Source organism: Pelecanus crispus, chromosome 10 (genome assembly GCF_030463565.1).
Source record: "Pelecanus crispus isolate bPelCri1 chromosome 10, bPelCri1.pri, whole genome shotgun sequence".
In the NCBI taxonomy this organism is placed as follows: Eukaryota; Metazoa; Chordata; class Aves; order Pelecaniformes; family Pelecanidae; genus Pelecanus; species Pelecanus crispus.
The window spans coordinates 20,252,200-20,279,981 of record NC_134652.1 but is presented as its reverse complement, the minus strand read 5'-3'; the positions used below and the strand labels follow the sequence as shown (position 1 = coordinate 20,279,981).

General features: G+C 41.3%; 1 protein-coding gene across 3 annotated transcripts; it reads right to left on the bottom strand.

Annotated features, from left to right (window-relative positions):
- PANK1 (pantothenate kinase 1) lies at window positions 1-26,754 on the bottom strand. 3 transcript variants are annotated; one of them, XM_075717454.1, is made up of 7 exons: window positions 26,496-26,754; window positions 17,340-17,692; window positions 8,841-9,094; window positions 6,364-6,540; window positions 5,823-5,946; window positions 942-1,067; window positions 1-298 (listed from the first exon to the last, which is right to left on the bottom strand). In XM_075717454.1, exons 1-7 carry the CDS (start codon window positions 26,752-26,754, stop codon window positions 239-241), a joined length of 1,353 nt encoding a protein of 450 aa, XP_075573569.1. In that variant the 3' UTR covers window positions 1-238. The 3 variants fall into 3 exon arrangements, with proteins under 3 accessions (XP_075573569.1, XP_075573570.1, XP_075573571.1); XM_075717455.1 differs by lacking the exon at window positions 26,496-26,754 and adding an exon at window positions 26,014-26,041; XM_075717456.1 differs by lacking the exons at window positions 6,364-6,540; window positions 26,496-26,754 and adding an exon at window positions 26,014-26,041.
- Between the last annotated feature and the right edge of the window lie 1,028 nt (window positions 26,755-27,782).

Below are 27,782 nucleotides of genomic sequence, written 5' to 3'. Positions count from 1 at the left end.
TTTGCACATTTTTCCCCTAAAAAATACAGTGTACAGAAAAAAAAAAATCTTTGTTATTCCCAGTATGAATTCTGAAGTATAAGCTCAAAACCCAGCAGTTAAAGATCAGCTAAAAGGATTTTAAATTATTTACAAATCCAGCAGGTAGAACTACCATAATGGCTTCATTTCCGTCCTTGTAGTGGCTTTCACTCTTATCCAGCAGCATCTACAGTAGGAATCTCTTCAGACAGCTTCATCACTGATCATCTGTCATTTTAAGCAATTCTAGAAGAGCCCCAACAGCTCCAAAATAACCCTTTAAACAAGGCAAAAGCAAATGAAACCAATCAAATTCCAAAATAAGGCATACGCATGAGCATGTAAAGTCTTCAGTTCTGTTAAAGCAATAAAAGGACCTTTCTTGTAAGATCAGCCCTGCTGTGCCAAGTATTTGCTGTGTCTGAATTATGATTTAATGTGATCTTGTTTAGGTCCAAGAAAGGACCCTTATACCAGGAGAAATCTTACACAGTTCTCCAAAACCATCAAAAAAGACATTTCAGAGCCACTATAATGATGCTGTATTGAGGCAGGGCAGTTTCCATTATGAACACATCCATCCGATGGTCACCGCAAAATTACGCTTACAAAATAAATTCTGCTTGAGGTTTATATACCAGATCACACAAATGGACATTGTTAGTACTAGGGTCAGAAAGCAAAAATAAGAGATGTGCAATGTTTAGCAACAAATACCACAAGATTAGTGATCAAGCCAGGGAGCTAACAAGGGGTATTTTCAAATGAATTTGTAATTAAATTGTGTTTGTGCAGAACTTAGTTTGTGCATTCACTTCAAAGCAATGGCATTGAAATTCTCCCTTTTAACTTCACCAAGTCAAAAACGAAAAGATTTTTGTACCTACAAATAAAAGTAAGTTCAACATGCATTTCCTTACCTCATGTTCCAAAAACAGAGCTTTCAGCTGTCCCTTGGACCAATAATCCATAGCATACGCTAGCACCTTCATAGAAATCATATTAATTCTGAGAAAGTTGCCAACAAATACCACCTTGTCAATATTCTGTAAAATTAAAAAGCAGACCAGCAAAAATCATATTCAGCTACATTATTTGCCTCATTCAGCATGTACTTCTGCCTCCACTATACAGTTAAATGGGAATTCTGGGTTACATTTAAATTCTTCAGAATGAAAAGTCAAAAAAAAATTGCAGTTACTGACTGCTAAGTAGAAATATTGCAAGGAAGGAAAAAAAAAAGTTTATTCCAAAGAAAGTGAGAGGCTGCTATCACAGACATTGAATATTTGCTTAAAAGGCCAAGACCTTCTCAACATGAACAGCATTACAAGTGTTTTGCTGTTGGTTTTGTTTTTTTTTTAATTGTAGATGATGTGGCTGCACTGAAGACTTCTTTTCCCCCTGCTTGTTAAACGAAGCAACTTTTCAGAGATCACTATGATTATTAATTCCAGATGGAGAACCTCTGAAGGGTATCTGAGAAGGATTACGTGAGAGACAGGAAGAAGTATCTTTCATTATCTGTTATCTGTACTGTGGTTCCATTTTCAAAAGCAAGCAAAAGATGGCCAACATGATGCTTGACATGTATTGCATTCCTTTGTTTCACAGCTCACTTGAACTCAGTTTTCATATAGAAGCTTGATTTTTGAACAATCAGCACTACGCTGTCAGTGAGAAAGCCACACACTAGCCTTACCTGTGTGCACATAAGCAACAGTTCTGGTGCTTAAACAATGCCCATAACTATCTTACCAAGCTGAGTTTTGCCTGCTATGCACAAAAATGCGCTTGCGTTTTGAATTGGTGTACCGTATGATGTTAACCAGACACTAGAACCGGTCTAGAAGATTCAGTAAGAGGCCAAATCCTGGAGATATAAGCTTTTACAGGAGTCTTGAAGGAGCCCTAGAAAGGTATCTTCAGGAGTCCTCTGCTGAAAATTACCAGCAAAAATCTGCATAGAAGCTAGAATTACCAAGTGTTACCTCTTTAGATTCATACAGTTCTATAAAGCCCAACACTTGGTTCTACAGCAATTACTTCGCTGCAAACTGCAGTTTTGTCGTGTCCAGTACCCGTGCATGTGACGTACCACAGAGAACATCCTCACCTGAATACTCAGTATTGGAGAGTGCTGATACCCAGATGCAATAATTCATCTATCCAGTCTCCAGTGACTTACATGTCTGATTGTCTTCAAACCAAACATATCAATACAAACTTTATTTAAATAATTCAGGTTGATAGTCATCTATCCCCTTAGACTCTGCAGTCACATCAGGATGCATTCATACTCGCTCCTAGAAATTTATATGGCTGAAAATAAGAACTACTCAAATTTCAAAAGGCTGCTATTAAACATGGCCAAGAGCACTTTGCATCCTCTGACAAGGCAGTTTTGTCTCTGAAGTAATTTCTGACAAAGGAGGGACAAATATGTAACTAATTTCCTGTAATGCAATACCATCAAATTGATTAGAATCTACATTTGAATTTCATTTACATGCTTTTTTTTTTTTGCTGAATATACACATGATGCTACTGTTTCCAGGAATTCAAGCAAACAGTATCTAACACCGAGTATAAAAATTACTGAAAATTTAAAATCTAAAAATGCTAGTAATATCTACTAGAATAGCGGAGTGTATATCAACATGCAAATTTCATATCAATTTTATTTTCCAACATTCCTTGACTTGACAGGTTAAAAATTATGTTAAAGATGTAAAGTTTCCCAGATGTTTAAACTGAACTAAAAACAGCTTTAGCATTTTTCAGGAGTTGGAAAATGAAGAAATGCTACTTTTATCTCTTACGGGACTCTTGCCAGTTTAAATTGTTCACTGCTGAAATATTCAAAACTGAAAGACAGAAGTCTTAAACTGATGAAGGGATGGTGATGAAATGCTTGCTTAAGCTAACCAAATTACAACATACTGGAAAAGACATTCACTCTTCTACTCTGTGGGGTCTTGCTAGATTGTTCAACTACCCTGCAGTAGAAAGCTATAGCAAAGCTTCAATATAATATATATGGTATACATGCATATTTGCCAATTTAATTGCATAAGGGAATCTATATCAAAGATGCAATAAAATAATTCTGTGCATATTTTTGCAAGAAGCCTTGTTCAGATGCAAGTTACACGTTCTGCTAGTAGGAAAAGTATAAACCAGAGACATTGGTTTCCTTTATGCAGTTCTGCTGTGCCTAGGACAGACTGCTTCAAACGATGTGTAGCCAAATGGTTCCAGACTATGGAATTTTTCTACCCTTCTGCCAACTTTGTGCAAGCAAACTTTGCTTTGAAGTCCTTCAGACAGAATATTTCATTTATTCCCCAGCCTCATTTTTTCCTGCACATATGCAAGTCATTTTCAACCAATATTAAAGCTGCAATCATTTGGGGTGGGGGGAGAAGGAAAAAAAAAACCCAAACTTATCAAAACTCATGCTTCAGGGCATAAACTGATTTTGTCAAAGAACCTAAAAGTGAGCTTCACCATAACCCTAATCTAATACACACAAACTCCACAAAAGAATAGATCACATTCAACTTTTTTTAAGCTCTTATTTGGGCATTTAATTCATCAAGTTTACTGAGAGTCAGAGCTGTATCTCCCAAAGGCAATTTAGGTGTCTAGATTACAACAGCATTACTTTTTTCTCCCCGAGAGCAAGCTATCCAGAGATTAGCTGACTTGCAATAATATAATCATGTCTGAAATCTTTTTTAACAATATGTAAAGCTACTAAATGAAGGGTTTCTCCTCTAAAGCTATAGAATAAGTTTAGTTCTGTTGGAGAAACTCTACTTTGACATTGTCTGGGAAATGAAGAATGCTTTATACATCAATCCACATTCCTCCACAAAGTTCTGTGGATCGTGTCCAGTTTTTGAGTAAGCCCACCCACAAAACAAAGATATGAGGAACTTTTTCACAATGACTCAGAAGCATTAGTTTCATTAATAGCCTATTTCTTCCTCTGAATGCATCGCATGTGGCTCCCTGCTGCAACTCTCCATGCTTTGATAGCCCTGTACAATGCTGCTTGAACTCCATGCCACAAGGCAACACTGTAAAGAAGCTGAAAGCAAAGAGAACATTGAAAGAGAATCATCCTGACTGAAAAGAGTCAAACTGCCAAAAAAATAACGTCTGTAGCCACTTTTCACGATGAAGGGAGGTTATCAGTGGCATTTGATAGGGGCATACACTGAGACTTGTGCTGTTCCAACACATTTTAAAAGTGCTCTAAAAAGGGATATTAGCAACAAACATAACATTTATTGGCATACAAAGTTATTCAGGAGAGTCAGAATAAAAAATGAACAGCATAGCAATGCTGAAGAGATTTACACCCAGTGACTGAGGAATAAAATGGCAGATGAAGTTTTAATTAAAAGAGTGAAATGACACGTAAAGAAGGGGAAAGAGACAGAGAGACTTCAGTATTCGGACACAATGATAGCCAAATTAGCCACCACAGCTCAAGACAGACTGTGGATGGTTTCTGAAAAATATGACCTCCATGCTCACAAAAATAAAATATTAAGAACTGTTAGTAAAGGAACTCAGAACACAAAATTTATCAATATGCCATCACCTAAAGTAATTATGCAACCACACTCTGAATACTGCATGAAGATCTGATCATTCAATCTCAAAATTAGAACCATAAAATGATTAAAAAGACAAAATGAAACAGTGGAAAAGGGAGACACTGTCTTCCATAGGAGAGGAGACTAAGTATTAGGACTTTCTGTCTCAGAAAGACCAAGAGGAAGATGTGGTTAAGGTTTATTAAAAAAAAAACAAACCAACCAAAAAAAACACCACAAAAAAACCACCCCCCACCAAAAGGACTAGTGATGAATTATTTGCTATTTCTCATAAAGCAAAAAGCTAGATATGACCCAATAAAGTAATCAGATGGCAGCTGGGCGAGTTTTTTGGGTTTGTTTTGTTGGGTTTTTTTTGGGGGGGTGGAGATGTGTTGTTGATAAAAAAATTAAAAAAAAGTACTTTTTTCTAACCACAGAATGCTGTAGAGCTAAAAACATCAATGTATTAAAAAAATATTAGACAAATTCATTGAAAGCAGACAAAAGAGATTAGTTACCACATAATAGTAAAGGATGCAAACTACAGCTCAAAACAAGCGTCTAAATGTTGGGGATTTGGGGTTTTTTAAACTGCTGGAAGCTGGAAAGGTGCATGAATGGAACAATCCATCCATAGTTATTATGCCTAAAGAAAAGAATGTAACAAGCATCTGATAGGAGTTTGAGGGAGGATAATGAACTATATTTTTCTTCTCTCTGACCCAGCGCAATGGATCAAAACATTTAACACAATACACAGTTTGAACACATCACACTATAGAAACAAGCCAAGCAAAATACGATTAAAAAAAAAAATCTGTCATGGTATATAGTAAGATCTGTTAATAACTACAAGGTAATTGAGAGTATTAATTTGGATTACAAAGGCGTTAATGTCTACATATTACAGCTTGAGATCAACTGAACAGCTCAAGGCATCAACGGTTCAAGGAGATCTTTACAGTCAACTTTTCTCCCCTCTTCTTGTGAAACTTGAAGTACCTTACACTTTGCATCTAAGCAAACACGTAACACAAATCACAAGAGTTAGGGCCCAACGTTAAATATATGCATATTTACCAAGGCCAGTTACACACCTCCTATACCAGCAATTTTCATTTTGTATTCTGATAATCTTACTATGTTGTTTCTAAAGGTTTTAAGCTTATAGTAAATATGCCATCTTACCTCATTCAATGCACACATGCGAGCAATAGAACCTATGTTGTTGGTGATGGTGACCAAAGTAGCTCTGGCCAAGTCCTCTTTACTGATGGAATCTCTCTTTTCTTTACTCATCATATGGCCAAAGCTGTGTGAGGAAGATTATTCCTTTTAATATGAGTTATTTAGGAGTGCTAAAAGCCTTTACAAATTTTATCATTTAATAAGCTTTGCTTGGATTTGATATCCATCGATTTGAGACAGATTTGAACATGCGAAAAGGGATCTCATTGGAAAGGCAGAACAATGAGCAAAGACACTTCTGCTAAAATAACTGTAACTTAAATGGAAGCAAACTACATCAAGCATTGCTTATACCAGTTTAAAAAAAAAAAAAAAAAAAGAGTAAGAAGTAGGTGAGAGATCTAAGGACAAACCACATGATACATTCAGAGTGACATTTTCACATGGACATAGTGCATAGTCCAGGGATTACGCACTCAGTTCATCATGCACAGTTAAGTTTTCCAAGGAACTCCTTAAAAACAGCTCAATTAACATGTACCTTGAGGCTACAGCAGACCCTTGAAGGCCAAACCGCTCATAGTCTCCTCCGTAAATATCTTTCACCAGCTTATCCACATTGGTGCTGTCTCCTTTTGCGGCCATTTCTAGTGCTTCTTCAAACGTCTCACAGCCAGTCAGCAGACAGCACAGGCCCAGGAACGTTCCTCCTCCAAGACTAGAAAAGCACAGTTCCTTCAGACCAGCAGCTTGAACCAGCTTTTACCACAGCTCTTCAGACTCCTGTTTTCAGCACGGTCTGTGCAGCTACCAACTATATCTTGCAACTCCTCCCTCAGAGAAGCGAAGACAGACACCCTAAATTGAGCTTCTATTTAAAAGAAATGTCATCCAGCGTAGTTTTAACTGAACCACTCTTAAGTCCTTAATATTTCAATAGGAGAAATGATGCTAAATAAAGGCTTAGCTGAGAATAAGGTCCAATCCAACACCGCAGATGTCAGTTTGCTATTTGTAGCACTCCAGCAAGTTTTCCTTGTGCAAGAATAATTAGCCAGCAGATCACTTCAGTCAGCGATGAAAGAGTAAACAGTGATCAAAGCTAAATATCTATGCAGGGACAGGCAGCCAAGACAGATCTTGTTCCCCTAGCTAGTTGCAGGAAGCAGCCTGGTTGGTTCCTGTTCAAAGCAAGGCTAGCATCAGCCCTGAATGCCTCAGCCCTTCAAAGAATTCTGAGCAAGGAGCAGCCACTTTAATATCTTGCACGGGCTCAAGTATAATATTTACTGACTATATAAATTTAGCAGGGAGTATTTGACTGAGCATAACAGGTTGCTAACTCATTTCATTAAAATTCTACTTTGGATTCTTCAGTCTTAACAGACATGAACTTCAACCTACTAACCTCTACATCCTTCCTCATTCTTTCTTAACACTTGAGAAAGTTCACTTATTTGCACTGATTGCAGTCACACTGATCGGAGCCACTGTAAACAAGAGGATCAGTGAGACACCATACTTGCACTTCACAAAAACCCACAGGAGGTCAAAAAGGAACACGAGTCAGTGCTCTTGGATTATCAGGCAAGTTTTTCAGAACACATCTAGTAGCACCATAATATATTTAGTATCTGAACTGTAGGAAGCTCTGCACACCATCCACAAGACAATATTGATTTCATCATCTATAACAAGTTAGCAACCCACTGCAGTCATGTTTTTCCTTTTGTAGTAGAAAGGATCTGAAGCACACCTACAGATATCAAAAGGACTATGCTTGAAAAACAACCAGAATTGCAAGAAAACCAATACCTCTTCCATTCAACTTGCGTTCATCTGTACTGTATACAGAAAAATGGCTCATGGCTACTACTGTGGCAAATATATACCCTAGATAAGGCAACCGAAGACACATATGCAGTCATGTGCAGTATACAGGAGAAACTTTATTAATATGTACCATGCACTGAAGAACAGAATGCAGCTTTGGAAGGGACTATAGCAAATCCAAAAAGCTTCTCTGGTTGTTGTTTTGGAAGGGGATTTTTTTAGGTTTCTGTTTTGGTGGTTTGTTTGTTTGTTTTTAAGATCACAAGATTACTAAAAATGAAGTACATCAATTTAGTTTGCATGTATAAGAAAAAAGTGGGATAGATTTATTCGTATTTTTACTACTAGTCTGGATAGACACATTCGTAACTAAAGTGGTTTCCTGTATGTAAGCACTGTTGCCACATCTATAGAGTAAACTTAAACATGCCTCAGGATGTTTTTTGGCCTTGAGAACAAAATTCTCCATCCACACTACTGAACTCCTGAATTCCTAAACAGAGCTGTCACATCTAATCTCTTATTCAACACAGGCCAGAGACCATTTCAACTCAGCTGTACCCTATAGATCATTTCAGAGAGCACCAGCTGACCCAGGCTAAAATCATGCTGAGGACAAAGTAAGAATACAGACAATCAGATTCTAGTCTTTACACACTGGCATTCCTTAATTTACCAGCATGGTCCAAAGACTAGTACAATCAGTAAAGAAACAAGAGATCTAGTGAGATTCTTCTGCCAAAATCCAGTAGTAGCAGGTAATTCTACAAAGTTTTCCTATATCCTGGATACATCCTAACTACTAAGCAAAAGGTTTTTGTTTAACCTAAACATTTTTCTTTCACTGCTTTGGCTGTTCTGGGAGATCAAAGCAGCGGAGAGAAGATTTATTTACTGGGACAGCTTTATTTTGGCAGTTCACAGCAAGAGATAGAAAGTAGGTAAGAACACCAAGAAGAGGCTAAGGCAGCTCCAAAGTTGAATGGATCCGCGATTTCCCTGAGATAGACCCCCTGCTCTGAAGGAACCCTAGGGTATTTCCAGCCTTGCTACAGGTGGGCTTTTAAAAGGAATGGGAAGACAAGCACAATTTGGGGCTGCACCTGCTAGTCACACTGGTTCTATCTGTTCAATTATTAAGGAGAAAAGAAAACAGAATTAAAAGAACATAGAATTAAAGTTTACCTGGATCCTGTGACTCTCTTATAGTTGTCCTTAGAATACACAGCTAGGATGCTGACCCCTGAGCCTATGTTAACCAGCAGCATAGGATATGGATTATCAAGGCAGTAAGGCTTTTTCTGGCACTGTTCAGGATCTGTAGGATTTTCAAAATAATAGCACTCTGGTTGGCCATTGAAACCAACAGAATCAACATAAAGGAGGCCCTGGATCAAACAGTCCAACTCATCCAGTTTATGGAGTTGTAGATCAGCAATCTGGAAAAGAACAACAAGAAATTAATAAACAAACATTTCCTAGTATAATACAACACTGAGAAGGACAAAAGGCTCCACTGAAGCGCTTTGATCACTTTAATAGTAACAAATTACACTATTTAAACAGTACAAAGATCCGTCTAAGCATGAAGCCCGCAATAAAAGGAGTTTGCTATCTGCCTGACAACAGGTACCTCCCAAAACAGCAATGTGCTGTGCAGTAACTTCTTTTAGTTCCTTTGTCTTTGACGTATTCCCTGTTCTGCAAGCAGGAAACATTTCCCCACTCTCAGTATTCTGAAGCAATAAATATCTTTCCCCTCACCCCCATCCCAAGAGGAGCTGCATTCTGCATCTTTTGGACAGTATCTGACACGTGCCTGCACAGCAGCATTCCTCAGGATGCAGTGTGCTTTAAACTCATCATCCAACTACCTTTTCCAGCAATTTAATGAAATATTCAACAGAAGCATTAAGATCAAGAAACTTCAGTTAAAGAACAAGACAGTTAAAGCCTTACAAAGTGCACATGCTTATGTTAATATGCATTAAATATGCAGTGGGTTATGCTTCAAAGATTTGCATTATTCTCAGTACATGTCACCAGTAATCTGAGAGCACCAATTCTTTAAATTATGATGAGCACTTTAAAACAGCTCATGAAAAATAGGGTATTCCCGATGTTTGGTGAAAAACAATAACAAAAAAACCCAAGCAAAAATATTGTCAGGCCCATGCCCCCAGCAAAATGTTCATAAAAATATAACTGCAACAGAAGGCAGAAAAAGAATTACAAGAGCTTAAAAAGGACATTCCGTCTGAGATCTCATAGGTCACCCATGACTGTACTTAAACAGACTCATCTACTTGCCATAGCTTTCTGTTTACTAGAATTGGAAATCACATCCCTTTCTCGAAATAGGATATAGTGACAATCTGTAGAAAGTCTCCTTTCCAGATGACATTGAGCTTAGACTTGTGTTAGGGAGAGGAGAGGGAGAAAAACTAGTAAAGTTGCCTGTCCAAACCTTGACGTCATTTGCATCCTCACACCTGCAAAGTAGGTCTTACCTAACTCCACTTTCTAGCAGAAAAAGCAACAGGGTATTAGGAACAATTGGGAGTTATACAGCATAGAGCTGGTTCTCAAACATTTGCATATTGCAGGATGTTTTTGTAACAGCTAATGGAGAAGATTTACGAGGCTAACTACCTCCTATTTTTAATTCTGGAAGCTATATTAAGTCACTATAAAGAGAAAAGATATTTCTGTGGAACGGGCATGGTCAATAGGTTACATTCTTTTGAGCTATTTAAATCTCTCCCCTTAAGTTTTTTTCTCTACTTGTACATAGCTCTAACTTGCCTTAACAGAAAGCCATTCTACTCTTTGAATCTGCCCTTTTGTTATACTTGCTAGTCCTCGAATCCTGGAACCATAGAAAAGAAATAAGACAAAAAACCCCAAACCAGCAGTCTCAAAGACCTCAACATAGATCCAGTTATTCACAGGGCAATAGAGACATAGGAGATAGACAATTTCTTCCTGTTTCAGTATTTCCTCCTGTAACTTTTGCAATCCCTTCATATTTTTTTCTTGGTTACCACATGGCTACAGAAATTACAATTACAGAAATGCAGCATAAAAGACTTGAACCATTTAGCCAGCAAATAAAAAGAACAGACACAAATCAGGAGAAAGGGTTTTTAAAGAAATGTTACAAAAATCTTAAGGCTACCTTGCAAGTATCTTTGATTTCAGCAATTTCTTGTTATTAGACTGAGAGGAAAGCTCCAATCAAGAGATATTTATTATGTTAATGCCTTGTATTGTATGTTTCATGCACTCTTTCTCACAACAGACACTGGAAGGAGCCCACTAAAAGGATTTATTTATTTTGTTAAAACCCAACTAACATTGCACATAGCTAGCCAAAATAAGGAAAGATCCTATACTAACCATGATCTTTCTCTAGATTGTGTGCTGTACAGTCTCAATTTCCTCATCTTACTGTATGAGCTAGATGCATGACCAAACACAATCCAACACAGATGCAGCATGCACAAACATGCTACAAACCAGAACCCTGCTATATGAAGACAAGTCATTAGCAGATTTATGGCCCCCACTGTCAAAACCTCTCTTCTCCCGCAAGCCAAATACCCAGCCACAAGCTGCTTTTGTCTCATCCATGTTATGCTTTTATAAATAGGTAAGCACCAGCGAGAGACCTTGCAAGACATGAGCAAGCAATACAAATTAAGAGTAAAACACTTCTGGCATCAGTGCAAAAACACAGACAAAATTCTTGTTTCTACAAACTCTCCAGTAAGCAAGCCCAACAATTTCATAAGGACAGAACAAAAGAAACTATTCAAAGGTTCTTTTTCAACCACTAAGCATAGGAGTTTTATTAGGTCCAGCCCTCCATGTATAAAAGACATACTAGAATTTGCTCTGCTTTTTATAGCTCTCTGCTATATTTAACAGCTGATATACTGTAAGCAGAAAAAAAACATTACTGCTTTCTTTCACATATGATATTCATAGCAGACTGAAAAACTATTTTCCTGTGTTGTTGCAGCAGTCTGGTTTTCATTTTTGGAAGGAGCAAGACTGGCATCAGTACTCCACTTCGATCCGCCTTCATTCAGAGAACCTTGAGCTCTGCAGCCACCAGTCCTGAGGCTCCAAAGAGCCCAGTGAGCCACCACTGTTCTTGTTTCTAAACACGAATGAGGGCACAGCTGCAAGAAACCTAGTAACCCAGACTTGTACAAGAAGCCATGATAGAGCCAGGTTCACAACTCCCCAGTCCCTTTCCCTGCATACAGAACTGCCTTTTCTCTATTTGTTTCTTTGCTCACAATGACTCAAGCAGCAAACGTGCATGACAAAATAGATGTACCTGTAAACGTTCTAACTAATGTATGAGTAGGCAAACTTTTTTTTTTTCTGGTGCCATCACCTGACCTACCACACGCCACTTGTCCTCATCTTTCAGCTGTTCAAACATCTTCTCCTTGCAGGAACTCAAGTTTATGTGCAAAAATGCAAAGCAAAAATGGGAGCTGTGTATAGAAGCACATTTTAATTGGACGTTTTTCCTACAACTATTTACAAAATGTACTTGCAGATATTTTCCAGCCCTTTACAATCCCTAATGTGAGGGCAGACAGCATAGTGGTCAACTTATCCTGCTCTGCACTCCTCTATATTCAGTGCAGTGCCTCTCTAGAGAAGTTTCATGTCAGGAAGTTGTGCTATGAGACGAAGAACTGCAGGACAAAGTAGTATACAGGGCCCTGGAGGGAAAATTGATGATGGTTACAGGGAAACCATATGTACATTTTTTACAAGAACAATTTTTCTGCATTACGGCCAAAATGTAGAAATTCCTCTTTATTTTAGACTTTTTTTTTAAATACCAGGGGGAGGGAGGGAATAAAACACTTTGGACCTCAAGGAACTCGTCAGGACCATCAAAAGGAGGGACTCAGGACTTTAACCATGTTTACAAGCAGGTGCAACACAGCAAGGAAGTAGGGGACGCTTCCCCATGACAGTTCACACCGTAGCAACAAACTCCTGAAACCCAGTGGATTTCAAAGATACACAAAAGGTCTGTTGTTACTGCTTACAGATACTACTCAAAGGACAATGAAAGCCTGCCTCTTGATGTACACTTGCAAGAAGTGCTGGAAAATGGTACTGTATGTTCAAGTTTAGGGGTTTTTTTTTGGTTTGGTGTTTGCTTGGGTTTGGTGGTTTGTGGTTTGTTTTTTTTTTTTTAAAATAATATGCATAATGTCAATCAATTTTTAGCTGTATTCAAGTACCAGACCATATAAAAGGAAAAAATCATGGTACCAACTTGCTGCTGCTTTGAAGTATGGAAGCACAGAAGTCAAAGGCTTGAGTCACATGTTTCTCTATGGATCAGTATTTCCACCTCAGCAAGGAACACATGAAACAGCCCAGTCCTCAAGAAGTGAGCTTAGGGCAGCCATGACATATATGCAGCAGGGTTGCAGCCTAATGGATCAACACTGGTGTGCAGGCATCTTTTCAATGAAGCTCCAGCTCATGAAAGATTTCACCCAGTTTGAATTTTCACACTGTTACGGAGTTCTGGCAAGCACAGGAATATTCAAACCTAAATGCAGTTACGAGTTCATCTGTCTCTTGGACTTTCAATCAGAAGCACGAATTTTTTTCTGTAAGAAACTGTTAGGAACACAACGTCTTGTAAGTTTTTAATTATCAACAACAGCAGCCTCATTTACTATATCACTGTGGCTTTTATATGCCTTCTAGGCATTGCTCCAGTTTTTATTTCTTATAACAGCTTACAGTCTAGCTTTTCCTTCCATCTCCCTCCCATTACCTCTCCTCCACTTCCATAAAGACAAATTTTGCTTCCTATATATTTTGAATATCTTCACCTGAACCCCCAACCCTGCTTCTTTTTGAGCTCAGATGAGGTACTCCCCCCAGGTCATTCCATACCTGAGGCTGGGAAATATCCACTCACATTCAAACAAGACAGAGTCTAATGCAAATAAAGGGTAAGCCCAACATTTGCAGAGACAGAAGAGAAGATAGACTCTGCACTAGCTTTGGGCAAAAAAAGCACTAGTCTGGGATACTCTGCAGAGGATCTGCCCTCTCACCCAGCTGGCTGTAAGGATCTCTTCCCTCTCTTGGCAGGGAAAAGATGCACATTGCTTCTCCCCATTCCCTCCAAAGAGTCTCCTAGCTTCTTGCAGTGGTGGTAACAGAAGGTAGCATGGTTACTTCACCTGTTCTGTGGATGCCACTTTCAACTCCAGCCCAGTCTACACACTACAGGCCAGCAGTGTCCAGCCTCCTCAAGCAAGTGAGGTGCAACAAGATTTTTGAGTGTCTTACACTAACTTTGATTGTCTTAGGCTAACCTAGAGTTCCACAGCTTACTCATCCTACAGCACAGGACAGTGAGTTTATTTGTTTTAAGACAAATACAGTCTACTAGTCATCCGCAGGCATTTGGTTCACACCACAAAGTCAAGCCTTAGAATCAGCTAATAACTGGCACAAGAAAATAACTGTCCAACTGTCCAAGTTTACTCTTAAAGCATTTTTCTTACTGGTTATGCAGAGGGTCAAGGCCTGAGTTTAAGTTTGTGTTTGTAACAGATTTTCTTCCTCCCCTGCTCCAAATGTTCTTTATTACATGATTGGCTTTTGCCCCAGATCCTGCTTCCACTGAAGCTAGCAGTAAAATTCCTATCAAGACAAGACAGGTTCTGTAGGTGCCTGTTCAGGAAAGGAATACAAAGATCCCACCTTGGAGCCACTGCAATCAGCAGGAATTTTGCAATAGAGCAGGTTTTAGACAAAAGTATGAATAGTCCTTTCTCCCCTCATTCCCCCATATATCCTTTACATTGACTTGCTTTACAAAACTGAGTGACAGTCTAAAAATGTATTCCTCATTACATTAACAGCATACTTTTGTGCAAGTAATGTGCATGTGCTACCATGGAGGAGTCAGAGTATAAAGAGATTTATATTACAGGTACACAAGCAAATAAGTCTATGTACTCCTTACTTTTACAGAAGTGGTATTACTTGAGCATTTACAGAATATGCGAGGTGACAGCACGTAATTGGGGAAAGGAGGGGGAATTATCAGAATTAGGTGACAGATTTATCCATGCCTTAACACCGTTACACGAAAATAAAGTCAGCCAGTCATAAGACCAGTCATTCAGGAAGGGGCGGTGGGGGGGAGGGAACCCTGAACAAAAAAAACAAAACCCAGAAAAAACACTAAGCTAGAAACAGTCCTTTTAGTGAATTACTTATTGATGGCTCTTCAATGAACATTAAGTCTAACCACATGGTTGGTATTGATGGCTCTTCAACGAACATTAAGTCTAACCACATGGTTGGTAAAATTATTTCTGTAGTCTAGTTTAATGAACAGAGTCAGTTTTCCTACTTCTAGGGGAAGCATTCAGATCTTAAGAATGAATCACATGATTTACCAGGTTACTGATTGTTATTGCCAGCAGTGACCAAGCAGTCCATGGAGACTTCTCCAGGTCTCCTTCTATCCAACACTGTGGATCACGTGAGAGGAAGGTCAGCTCTCTAGCTAGCTTTGTAGATTTAGTTGCCTTTCTATGGCACAGAAGACAGGCTTAAGGTAAACAGAAGATGCCTCCCAATTTTATTTTATTTGTTAACACACAAAAGCAGAGATGTCTAGATCAAATCCATTTAACTCATCTGGGGATTCAGAATTAGACACTGGAACAGGGAAGTAACAACAGGGTGTCTGCTTGTCTATTTTAAGGAGAAAAAGCTGCTGCAATCTTAGAAGGAGTCCTTCTTTGGGATTTGAATGCTGTTTTGCAATATGTTGGATCTTTTTTCCTAAGTCTACGCAATCCTGGAAGTCCCATAAGCATCCAGAAATACCACGAAAGACAAATAACTTAAAAGCATGTACATAGGTGTCCTGGTTTCGGGTGGGATACAGTTAATTTTCTTCCTAGTAGCTGGCATAGTGCTGTGTTTCGGATTTAGTATGAGAGTAATGTTGATAACACACTGATGGTTTAGTAGTTCCTAAGTAGTGCTTACTCTAGTCAAGGCCTTTTCAGCTTCCCATGCTCTGCCAGGTGCACAAGAAGCTGGGGGGGGCACAGCAGGATATTTGATCCAAACTGGCCAAAGGGCTATTCCATACCATATGACGTCATGCTCAGTATATAAACTAGGGGGGTTGGCTGGGGGGCAGCGATCGCTGCTCGGGAACTGGCTGGGCATCAGTCAGTGGATGGTGAGCAATTGCATCATGCATCACTTGCTTTGTATATTATTATTACTATTATATTGTTATTGTTACTACTACTATTTTCCTTTATTTCAATTATTAAACTGTTCTTATCTCAACCCATGAGTTTTCTCACTTTTACACTTCCGATTCTCTCCCCCATCCCACCAGGATACAGGGAGTGAGCGAGTGGCTGTGTGGTGCTTAGTTGCTGGCTGGGGTTAAACCACAACAATAGGGAAATAAAGGGCCAGAACAAAAGCATGTTAACTATATCAGTTTGATGAGTTTCCTAGCATTTAGCCAGATTTTGTTATGAAATTAACAACATTCACAAACAAACTTTAGTTTTTCCACATTGTTACTGTTTCCATTACTTAGAAGCATTTAAAGCCTCCTCCACAGAATCACCATGTAAGGCATCAGACAATACTGAAACCTGCAACAGCAGGATATTAGACTTGCACACGTTCTCTACTTCTACACGTGCATTACAGTGATCAAGTGTTTGAAACGGACATTTCAATGCTTTGAGAGAGCAATCCTGAAGCTGTTGTCCAATGTCAATTTACAGTCAGCAGAACACACTGAGATAGCCAGCTGCTGTTACAATGGCTAACGAAGTGTGACAATTGAAGTGCTAGTACCCAGGACACTCAGCCCTTTGAGAGAGATTAAGCAAGCAAACCTTCATGTAATGGATAGTATTTTGCTTCTGTAATACTCTATGGATATTACAGTTTGAGCCAAGAAATACTTGCTATAAAGGAAGGTGCAGAAGTGGATATGCGTAAGAGGTGTCCAAAGCACGCACTCATGTGTGAGTGCACTTCACCAATGGCTCTATGCTACAAAACACCTCAGCCGGCCTTTATAGTGTTTTTCTTAAACTACCTACAACTGTTGCAGCACACAGAATCATGTTAACTAACACTGCAGAAATATGAGATTTCATGCCTAAGTCCACCAGCAATTTGCTCTGTGACCTCATATTTTTGTACAATGGCTAGCAAAACAGCCCCGGCTTCAGTTGCTACATTGACTATATTGCAGCTGAGATGACAAGAGACTGGTCCCTCACTGTAAATTGCATATTCATGCCAGATAAAGCCAAAGCTATGGAGAGAAGTGCCGAGCTGCGATAGCCATGAGGTAACTTCCAGTTCAACTCTACAGCTGAAAAACATTTACTGAAGACATCCTGCACAGTAATACTTCAGTAGAATACCCTGCCCTGCCCCCTCCATGTTCTCAGGGACTCCAACAATTAACAAACGTTAATTGATTCTGTTACTCTTAACCAGTTAGGATGGACCAAAAAAAAAAAAAGTTATTTTCCCTGCAAGTTTTAACAGAAGGACTCCCATGATGTTTTCCCAAAGTACTTCCCGCTGAACCCATATGAACTGTTCACATACCATTCGGAAGTCCTCCTCAAACTTATAAGCTCCACCTCCTGTGGCGCAGAGCGTAGTGTGCAAGCTGGAGAAGTTCTTTTCACTACCCATCTGTATGAACCTGTGCATAGCACAGCTGGGAAAGCGGATGAAGTGCAGGTTTCCTTTGCGTCCACACATAGTCAAATTTTTCAGTTCAAGATGGACATCGCGAATGCCAGTTTTACCATAGGCTGTGTTGGAGGTCAAGTATTTCCTAATGCTTTTTAGGTTTTCCACCTCCTCCTGTTCCTCTTCTGCAGTAATGTCCTTAGGTTCAAAGTAGACCAGTTTAACCAATGTTCCACCGATATCCATTCCAAACCATGGAAACGCTAAGGACAAGGGGGTTGGGGAAGAAGAAAAAGAAAGTCACTATAAATATACAGGTTAGCCATATCACTTAAAACATTTGCTGAACGACAATTCTGCGCAGTCACAGTAGCAGCATCTGCTCCTGAAAGCTCATGGTCACTTACATGTCCAATTCACATGTATTAAACATCTCACTAAGTTAAGACTTCATAAAACCTCAGTTAAGAATAAAGAAAAACTGAGAATACTCTTCTCCGGAGAAGGAGGTTTTAATAAAATGAAAATGTTTTTTCCCAGGAAAACATTTTACTCTTCTGTCAGCACCTCTTGACAGAGCACATTTACTGCATTTCACCCAGTCCGACTCCCAGCACCAATTCTTAAAATAGACTACAGAGGGGGGGAGGAGCAAACAACCAAACAGGAGAACGAGATTTCTCAAGTCACGTTCCCACTGCGTAACATCTACAATTGCCTTTCCAAGACCAGTCGGAATTTCCAGTCATAAGGCTCTGTCTGAAGAGCAGCAATACGTAACTCTCTCATTATGCCGGGAGTCTCCAGACTTCAACCCACCAGAACTAGCAGCTCTGCTGGAACTACACCACCTGCACATATTAGCAGAAGAAGAATGAGCTGTTTTCAGTTCAATATTTACCACTGGCAGTCCTTTTCTTTGAGCATTGACTCCCTTTGCTGGTGTATGTGTTAGCCTATCGTAGAACTATACAAGAAATGCCACTGCTTGCTTCTCAGCATATACGCATTTGCCACAGCCGGCCTAGGTCTACCAAAGCCTTTGTTCTGTTAATAGCAAGAGAAAATGGCTGTGGAGAACACGCAGACAGAAGATACTAACTGAACCAGGTTGCTCTGCCTGCTTTACTTATATATACACGCATACATTTTAAATAGTAAGCCAGGTAACTTTATGAAGTGGTAAGAAGTGAGAACACAAAATCTTTACACAGGCAGTGCAGGAGGCGGCAGCTAGTAATGCTTCTTAGAGAAATTAAAATTAAAAGTACTCAGTATGTGGCTAACATCTAAGATACATTTCTAAAACAGCAGTCACACAGTCACCTCCCTGCTTTTAGGGAGAATCAGGCAGACTGGCCTAGAAATGCAATTCTACCAACTAGGGCATCGCAACTTAATGCTGATACAAGCTCCAAACCACAGACACCATATGCATTACTGATTCTTCTGCCAGTGAACCTAGACATAAACAACTTGGGGCAAAGATGTTAAGCATAGGAGTTACTGATCACACTGTTCCTTCCTCATGTAATCACAGATCAGTATTAAGGTACTCAACTTCAGGCTGAAAGCAGCTTAGAGTCTTTTACTTCTTGCCACAACGATCTCAGCATCATTCTCGTCTAGCTGAATAGTTCAAAAGTCTAAATTTCACAATTGTTAATACACTCTCCCTCCCTAAACCAATCCTTAAATGTCAGATGTTTAGCAAAACTGCTATTTTGCTCCACTGCTGTATGCCAAATAATTGAATCATCAGTTTCTCCCCCCTTTCCCTCAGGACAAGACAGGCATAATGCATAAACTCCTATGAATTACCTCCTTAAAAGTTCAGTTTTTCTAAGGGCACCTACTGTTATCTGTTGTAAACTCTTAATTTTCTTTTTCCATGCCCTACAAGCCACAAGGCACAAAGACGCTGAAATGAAGTCTAATTCGAGGTTTGGGAAGATACATCCTATGCAGATGCATGAGAGCTCCCTGAAATAGGAAGAATCTGAAAACAAGCGGTTTTAAAATAGGCTTTATTTTAAAGAGGAAAAAAATGTTACCATACACTAACCTGTAACCCAAACTCTTTTGGAAGTACAAGGTAAATATTTAAGCAAAAGTGGTCTGGTCCACATTGTACAACAAAGCAATGGAGCTCAGGATGCCAATCTCATTAGTGATTTACACAAATCTTTATTTAAGCTACTCAGAACTTTAATTACCTGTCCCACAGGAACAGTAAGTCTCCTCCTCAGATGCATCTTAATATGCAAGCAGGAAGTTGAATTTTAAAAGCAGCATGGTTGGACTGTGTGATACAGAACCAGCCTGTAGCTAAGTGTGAGCCAACTTCCAATATTTTACAGTAAGGGCATAAAATCTGCTACAATCTACCTGCACCAACAGTTGCTTTAAAGCTATAGTGCAGATTTAATCTTTAAGAGAGGGAAGCAGCATTCCAGCCTCCTATCAAACACAAGTCCAGCAATAAAAGCGTTAAGTTCTAAAAGCTGAGAGTTACTCATAAACTATTTCCAAGACAATTATTTTTATATTTTAACATTTTGAGGAGTCATAACTAAATCATTAACAAAGAATAAGTACTGTAGAAAACAAATGTGAAGTTATTTCAAGTCTGTATAGTTTTTGGGATAGGTACACATAATGCCCACATTTAAAAAGCAAGCAGAAATACCAAGACACTTTTTTTTTTTAGTTTATTCTTTCTGTGAAGCTCAGCTCCTTTCATTTTGTTGAGAGCCAAACAGAGCTGAAGAAAGAACTTTGCTCTTAGAACAGCAGCAGTTTTCTTCAGCACAACTAAAGAGCACAAGATCAGTCCACAACATCCGATCTTTTCAGTTACACAGAACAGCAGCTTACTTTTCTTCACAGCAGCTAATACCAGCTATCTCCTGGAATCACTTGCAATAAAGATGACAACTATTTTGACTGGTTGACCAATTAGGACAAAAACCAAGTCTCAAAAGTTCCTGACAAGTCCCACTGAAATGCATATAACTTCCATACAACTGGAGTGACAGCAGAAACACTTCTGTATTCCAGTGATTTTACTATCAGTATGTTCCAAAACAAAATGCACCACTGAAGCACCATCAGTTCTTTTCAGCATCTTTAGATAACCCAGCTTAGCTGGTACCTATACATTTCAACTTTCCTGACACCACTGAATGCGGTGCTAATGGGAGCATGCATACAGACTGCAAGGTGCTCCTGTGTTTTCCTGCCTCCCTGAATACAGGGAGGAAGACTATTCAGAGGCCACCAAAATTATTAGGGCCCTCACTGCTGCAACCAGGGGGTATGAAGAAAGGAAAGTATTTGTGTAGATACAGTCTCCACAGACCTGAAGGAAAATGGGGGGGGGGGGGGGGGGAATTGTGTGTTCCTTTTTGGTTTGGGTTGTTTAGTTTTTTGTTTGTTTTAAACTGGAAGTCCAGCATTTCATTGATAACCTGAATAAATGTCCAGTTTCTTGGATTACTAAAAGCCAGGAAAGCAAGAAGTGAAATCTGTCACATCCGCATCTTAGGCTGATAACAGTTATTCAAAACTGTGTGATTTACTATGAAAAATAAAGACACTGGATGTGTTGCAAAAACACTTTCACAGTGTAAAAAATGCAATTCTTAACTACTAAGACTGTTAGGAGCTGACTTCTCTCTTCTCAAAGTCAGTAAGCAATGTACCTATTGGACCTATTACTGTGGAGAAAATAAAACTATTCTACTGTACTGCTACACTGCAGTAAGTCATAAAAAATAACAACACTATAAAATCTCGTTCTAGGTCCCATAGAACTGATACAGAACACATCGATATGTCTCATGCATTCTTAAAAGCCTAGCATAAATCAAAAGACTCCACTTATCTTCTTAAGAAAATTAATTCTATTTTGAAATGCACCAACTACTTACTGGCTTGCTATCCTGAGATAAAAATCTTCATTACTCCAAAATTTAGCTGCAGAAGCATGTGACAATGCAAACAGAAGGTATCTACAGCATTGCATAGTTAGGTAACCTGATGCACACCAACAGCTGTGCTATCTGGGGGAAAGGTTCACTCATGAGAAATTCCATGATACATTTTACCTAGTTTCTGCACAAACTTTTAAGAGTATGAACATATGTATAAAGCTCTTCCTGTAAGGCATATTACATTCAGAATTGAACACATCTGATTTTAAAAAATCCTCTGCTTAACTTACAGCATAAAGAAGGGGTGTGGAGCATAAATATGAAATCACAACATGGTTAAGATCATGGGAAGCAGGAATGAAAGGGAACTCCTAGCTAGGTCACTAAGTAACATTTCCCCCCATTAAAGAGGATAACCAAGGGTAATCCTTTTCATTTGTTTAAACCACCACCACATAAGGTTAGCTTAATCCTTTTACTCCTCAACTCTTAGAAAGAGATTGTGCCTGAATCCTGCTGGTTAGAACTTTCTTCTCCTTACCTGGACCCCAGATTTACCCATGACCAATTTGCAGCAGTTTCTTTTGCCAAAGCTGTTTGAGCTTATACATCTCTCTTACAAGACCTGTATTTCCTTGAACACAGCTATACAGTATCTCAAATTTTTTTATCAATAATTTGAATGGTGGTCTCAATACTCTGATATCTTAGCCATAAATATCTCAGATGAAATATCTTAGGTTCAGCTGCTTTTCTTCCTGGACACACATATGATGAAATCCTATTACTTCATTTACATTTTTCATTTGCATTTAATTTGCATTGCTTGATGCTTTGATAATCTAAGAACTTCCTGTTTTAATTGGAACTGGAAGAGGGGAGAGACAGAGAAAAATAAGAATGGGGGGCAGGGGGGTGAGTGAGTGTCAAAACAGGAGTCACACATAAGGTGGATGGCATAGTATTCTCACAGCTTCTGAAAGCTGCCTTCTATTAAAAAAGAAGCTGATAATCACTTAGAGATATTTTTCAATTACTTCCTATTTTGCACAGTTATTTTGAGCAATCCAAACATGTTGTAAAATGGAAGCATTCATTTTCCTTTGAACAAAAACAGAATATATAGCTTAAAAAATGAATTATATCTGCTTAGTAATGGAAGTTTCTTTAAACCTTACAAAGCTAGAGTTAAATAAATCATGCACATATGTTAGGCAAAGCCTTCCAGTTCATTTTCAGCAGCAAGGGCTTATTGAATGTCTACCTCTTCACCAGAAAATAAAACACCCTTAAAAAAAAACCAACACCCACACACAACCAAAAACACAACCCAAACCAAAAAACTTCAAACCCAAAAGCAAAGAGCTGTTTGTTAAACAGTTGTGACCATTCACACATATGTAGTCATACTACCGCAAACTGATTTCTGAAGCTAGCGCTGGGAGACTAGGCCATTACCTAGCCTGTATAGCTTCATTAAAAAACCCTAACAAATAAAAGCCAAACTTACAAAGCGACAAGAAGCAACGATTAGCTATTGTGAATCTCATTCTTGGATCTAACAGCACCCAGCCTGATGGAAGTGATTTGCATAAGTTTCCCATTACTGTTGGAAACGCGTTATCTTGTTGGCAAGGCAGATGGGCGGTTTTAACTCGCAGGATGCTGGACCACAACACACTAACTACTTCAGTTTGTTATGACCAGTCCTATTCCTTAGGCAACCCTCACCTCCACCTACATTAAAAGCAGCTGGAGACTAACTTTACATAGCATATTAAAAGACTGTGGGATATTCCAATGCCTTGGACAAAATTTCAGTAACCGATAATGTCGTGCTTATTCACTGTGTCAAACAATAGCAAGACCAAAACCATTTTCACTCCTGTATTCTTCACTAAAATATACTATATAATCATGGCATTCCACATTTAACATCACCACAGGTGAAAAAAACCTAGGTCTTCCAGTTTCCACCTGGCCTTAAGTAGTACTACATAACCATGCTGCAGCCAAACATCACAGGTGTATCAATCTAAAATTGGCCAAAAAGCATTCTTTACCATGAAGCTACAACTTGAAGTGTTTAGACATTAACCATGGCAATTATAATGCACATTAGTTGTAAACGGTCACGCTGCCTCAAAACACACATTCTTTGACCCCTAACAACTACCAAGTGACTTGGGGTGAGATGCAAGATGCTGATTGGAATAGGGACTCCAAAGCTTTATCTTAAATTAAGAAAAGCAATAGAATTAAGACGTCCAGCTGGCTTCTTCCCTATATCTGATGTAGAATAATGATGTGAAGCACCTGTCTAGTTAACTGCCATGCTGAAATCTTTGTCCTTACTTGGCTACAATGCTGTTTCACTGGCATGATGAAGGCACTTAACTGCTCTTTTTCTTTCCTCTGCTCAAATACCACATTTAAAACTGAACAACATGACACTTTAGCAGGCTTTTGAAATTTGCAAAATTCACACTGTTTCAGTATCTTATTCTCTTGTGGAGCACTTCACAATGCAAGGCAGCATAACAGATACTTTTCTGTATTCATTACACAGTGCTGTGACACAGAAAGGTAATGCAAACCCTAGTCTCACAAAGGGTCTGCACTAATGATTTGAACCAGAAAACTGACATAAGACTAATACCCCTGACAACTCATCTAGTTCAACTAAGGAAAACAAAGCAAAGACAAGCTTCTCAGCAGAAGCAGCAGGAGGCAAGTCAAAAGGACTAAGTTAGTCCCCAGATCCTCTCTCACCGCAGGCTAATCACCAAAGCACACTGGTTTCACAGGGAATCTTCCCTTCTCAGAGGGGAAAAAGACTTGGGAATATAGAAGTCTACCTCACTTTGGTAGAAAGTAAAAACAATCAAGGAAACATACAATTCATAAGGATTTAAAGGAATGATTGCTGCAGAAAGATAGGTTTCATTTGTTGAAATATTGGGAAATGCCAATTATCTCATTATCTTTTCCACCATGCAAAGCAAACCCCACAATCAATACTGAAGTCTTACATGCAATGTGGCAACTGCACTTCATTTTGCAATGTGTCCTTAAGCACAGAACAAACATCTGCTAAGGCCAGGATTAAATACAAAAATCAGTAAAATGGGACTGTGTAGTATTCACCAGAGATGAATACAGTGGGAAGCTACGCAGTACCAGGAAAATTTGAGTATAATTTAATGAATTAAGTTGGTGACAATCTGCTGTTATATCTTCCTGCAATACTAATACTAAATTGCAAATTTATTCTTGTACAAAATAAACCATGTAAGTTAAAAAGTGTAAGATCCGCAAGAACTCATGTATTTTATTCAGCAAAGAAATTGCCCATAGAATAGTTCTACAACACACTTCCTTCACCTGCTGTTTTCATTAAAGCCTCATTTCATTAAAACCCCACAACTGAAGACTCAGTTGTCATACATCTCAGGCAATATAGACAGTCACCTACACTTTTTACTCTGATGGGCTCTTTTTCCCCTCAAGATGGGAGGGAAATTCCAAATTCCTCATTCCTTCTTATTCAAGCCATTACAGGAATCCCTAAAAGCCTTATTCTTTGCTTCAAAATAGTTTTTACTATTATGAAGAGTTTGATATGCAAGTGCTGACTCTTCTTAGTTACACCAAATAAAAACGTAAGTTAGTCCAAGTTCTGCAGTTTCTGTTCCCGAATGAAAATGGGAAGCTGGACCAAGACTACAAAACCAGTTTGTGTCAGAGAATGATTTGGTCACCAGTATGTTAAATTTGGTAGAAAACTAACTTAAGTATCAACAAGTACTGTAAGCACTACATGATTAATCGATACAGAGAACATTCTAAGGGAAAGTGGTATGTGTAGCTCAGCAAAAACATTTAAAAAGCCGGAGAAGGCACTGGGTAATAATAAGGAGCCTTGTGAAAGCTGCAACTCTTCAAGGCTGTTTCAGACTATTTTGTTCTGCTTACACAGAAGTTTTTGAAGTATTCATTTCAAAAGAAACAACCACAACAACAACAACAAAAAAAAATCCAGAGTACCTGAATGCACACTACTTCCTACTGAGCAGAAACATCTTTTAAGTTTTGGCAGTGGATAGCTGTGATCCTGACTATCCCCGATTACCCTTCTGGAACATGCTGAACTTTTAACAAAGAAGCAAACATTTGTTGGCTTTATTTGAAGCGCTAGTGAAGCACGAGCGCAAAGAAACAGAGTACTTCTTCCATCGGATTGTTTTACTTGTAGAGTTTACCATGGAATTATTCAATAGCTCCACACCTACATGTAAGAAGTTAGCTACGATCGAGTAAAACGTACGATTAATCAGCAAACCTTACACAATTAATTACAAATACGGATGTCGGGGACTCGTAGCCTTAAAACAAAACATGAAGGAGCCAGCCAGTTCACTAACAGCTCCCAAACCGACTAACCAAAAGCCAGAGGTGATGCTCGTAAGGAGCGTATGACAAACTTACCGTGTTTGCACGATACTCCCCCGCCCCACGTCAGAACAATCTGCACTCAGCTCCCAGGTCTGCTTTTTTTTTCCCCAATTCTAACACGGTTCGGGGAAGAAGCGCGCCCCGAGACCGCAGAGCCTTCCCAAGAGCCCGCAGCCGCCCCCGCCGGTACTTACACTGCTGCTTGGGCACTATGAGCTTCATGGGCGCGTCCGGAGGCGGCGGAGGCCGGCGGGACCCTGCGGGCGCCCGACGCGCGGCTGGGCTGGGCGCGGCGCGGCGCGGAGCGGAGCGGAGCTGCCGCCCGCCGCTCGCCGCGTTTGTGCCGGGCCGCCGCTCCCCGCCCGCCGCCGCCCCATTGGCGCAGGGCGGGGCCGTGCCCGGGCGCCGCCGCCGCATTGGCCGGCACCGGGGGCCCTCGCTCCGCCCGCCCGGGCCCGCCGGCGGGGCGGGGGCGGGGGAAGGGGAAGGCCCGCGGCGCGGGAGCCGGGCGGCCGCCAGCCCCGGGCGGGCAGCGCTCTGCAGGGGAGGCGGCGCAGCAGCCGCGGCCGCCTGACACCGGGCCCACGCCGGCGGCCGCCGGGCCGGGCTGCGGCAGCGGCGCACGGAGGGGACCGGGCCGCCGAGCCGAGCCGAGCCCGCCGCGCTCGTCACTTACGTGGCCTGTGCCGCCGGCCCGAGTCCATCCTGCGGCGCAGCCTGCATTTCTTGGCCGGGGAGCCGTGGCCGAGCGGCGGCGGCTCCGGGCGGAGCAGCAGCGGGTGCGACGCCTCCCCGCAGCCGCCGTTGCTCAGCGGCTGGCTCGGGGGGCGGAAGCCGTTCTGCAGCAGCCCGCCGAGCAGCGAGCAGGAGGCGGCGGCGGCGGGCGGCGGCGGCCCCGCCGGGGCGGCGGGCTGGGCGCGGAGCTGCTCCCCCATGGCGGCGGCCGCTCCCCTTTGTCTCCCGGCTCAGCCCCGGCTGGGCGCGGCGGAGCCTCGGCTCCTGCCGGCGCCCGCGCCCGCGGCTCCGTGCGCTGGGGATGCGGCGCCCGCCGGCGGCGGCGCACGGCGCAGGCGTCCTGCCCGCAGCGCGCTGCAGAGGGGCGGCCGCCGCCCTCCGCCGGGGACGCGGCGGCCCCCCCCGGCTAACGGGCGCGCTCCCGCCCGCCGCGCCCGGCACCTGCGGGGCTCCGCCAGCAGCGGCGGGAGCGCGCCGGGGCGGGGCGGGCCCCCTCGGGCGGGGCGGGGCGGGGCGGCAGGGGCACGGTCACCCTGGGAGCCGGCGGCCGGTGCCCTCCCAGCGCCGCTTGGCTGCCGTCAGCCCGCTCGCCGGCGCCGGGCCTGCCCCCGCCACGGGCCGCGGTGCCATTCTGGCGTCGGGGCGTGCGCAGGCACGCTCGCGCGACGCGGGTGTCTGCGTCCCGGAGGCCGCCGCGCGCGTGACCCGCCGCGCGCCGGGCACCCCCCGCAAAGCGGCCCGAGCAGCAGCGCCGGCGCGCGGGCTTTTGTCTGCCTTGTCACGTGCTCCCCCCGCGCGCCCTTGAACGCCTTTCACCTCCTGCTTTTTCAGCATCTTGGCTGCCCGCTGCGCACCTTGTGACCGTGACTTACTGCCTGACCCCCGAGACAGCCCGGTGTAAAGACACATTTTCTGAATGAAACGTCTTCGGCATCAAGTGTCATGCGTGTACTTTGAAAAGAAACGCTCACTGAACTTTGCTCTGCACATGAAGGTCACTTCACATAACAAGTCTTATGAGGAGCGGCTGAGGGGACTGGGGTTGTTTAGCCTGGAGAAGAGGAGGCTGAGGGGAGACCTTATCGCTCTCTACAACTACCTGAAAGGAGGTTGTAGTGAGGTGGGTGCTGGGCTCTTCTCCCATGTAGTTAGTGATAGGATGAGAGGAAATGGGCTCAAGCTGCGCCAGGGGAGGTTTAGGCTGGAAATTAGGAAAAATTTCTTCATG

What these genes read in the sequence shown, in the direction of transcription:
- PANK1 (XM_075717454.1), bottom strand. Translation starts at nt 26,754, where the DNA reads ATGGGGGAGCAGCTCCGCGCCCAGCCCGCCGCCCCGGCGGGGCCGCCG. An exon ending in GGGTCTGCTGTAGCCTCAAG is followed by an intron (nt 5,947 to 6,363) that starts GTACATGTTAAT and finishes TTCCTCACACAG; the next exon opens with CTTTGGCCATATGATGAGTA. An exon ending in CTCTGTTTTTGGAACATGAG is followed by an intron (nt 299 to 941) that starts GTAAGGAAATGC and finishes CCTTGTTTAAAG; the next exon opens with GGTTATTTTGGAGCTGTTGG.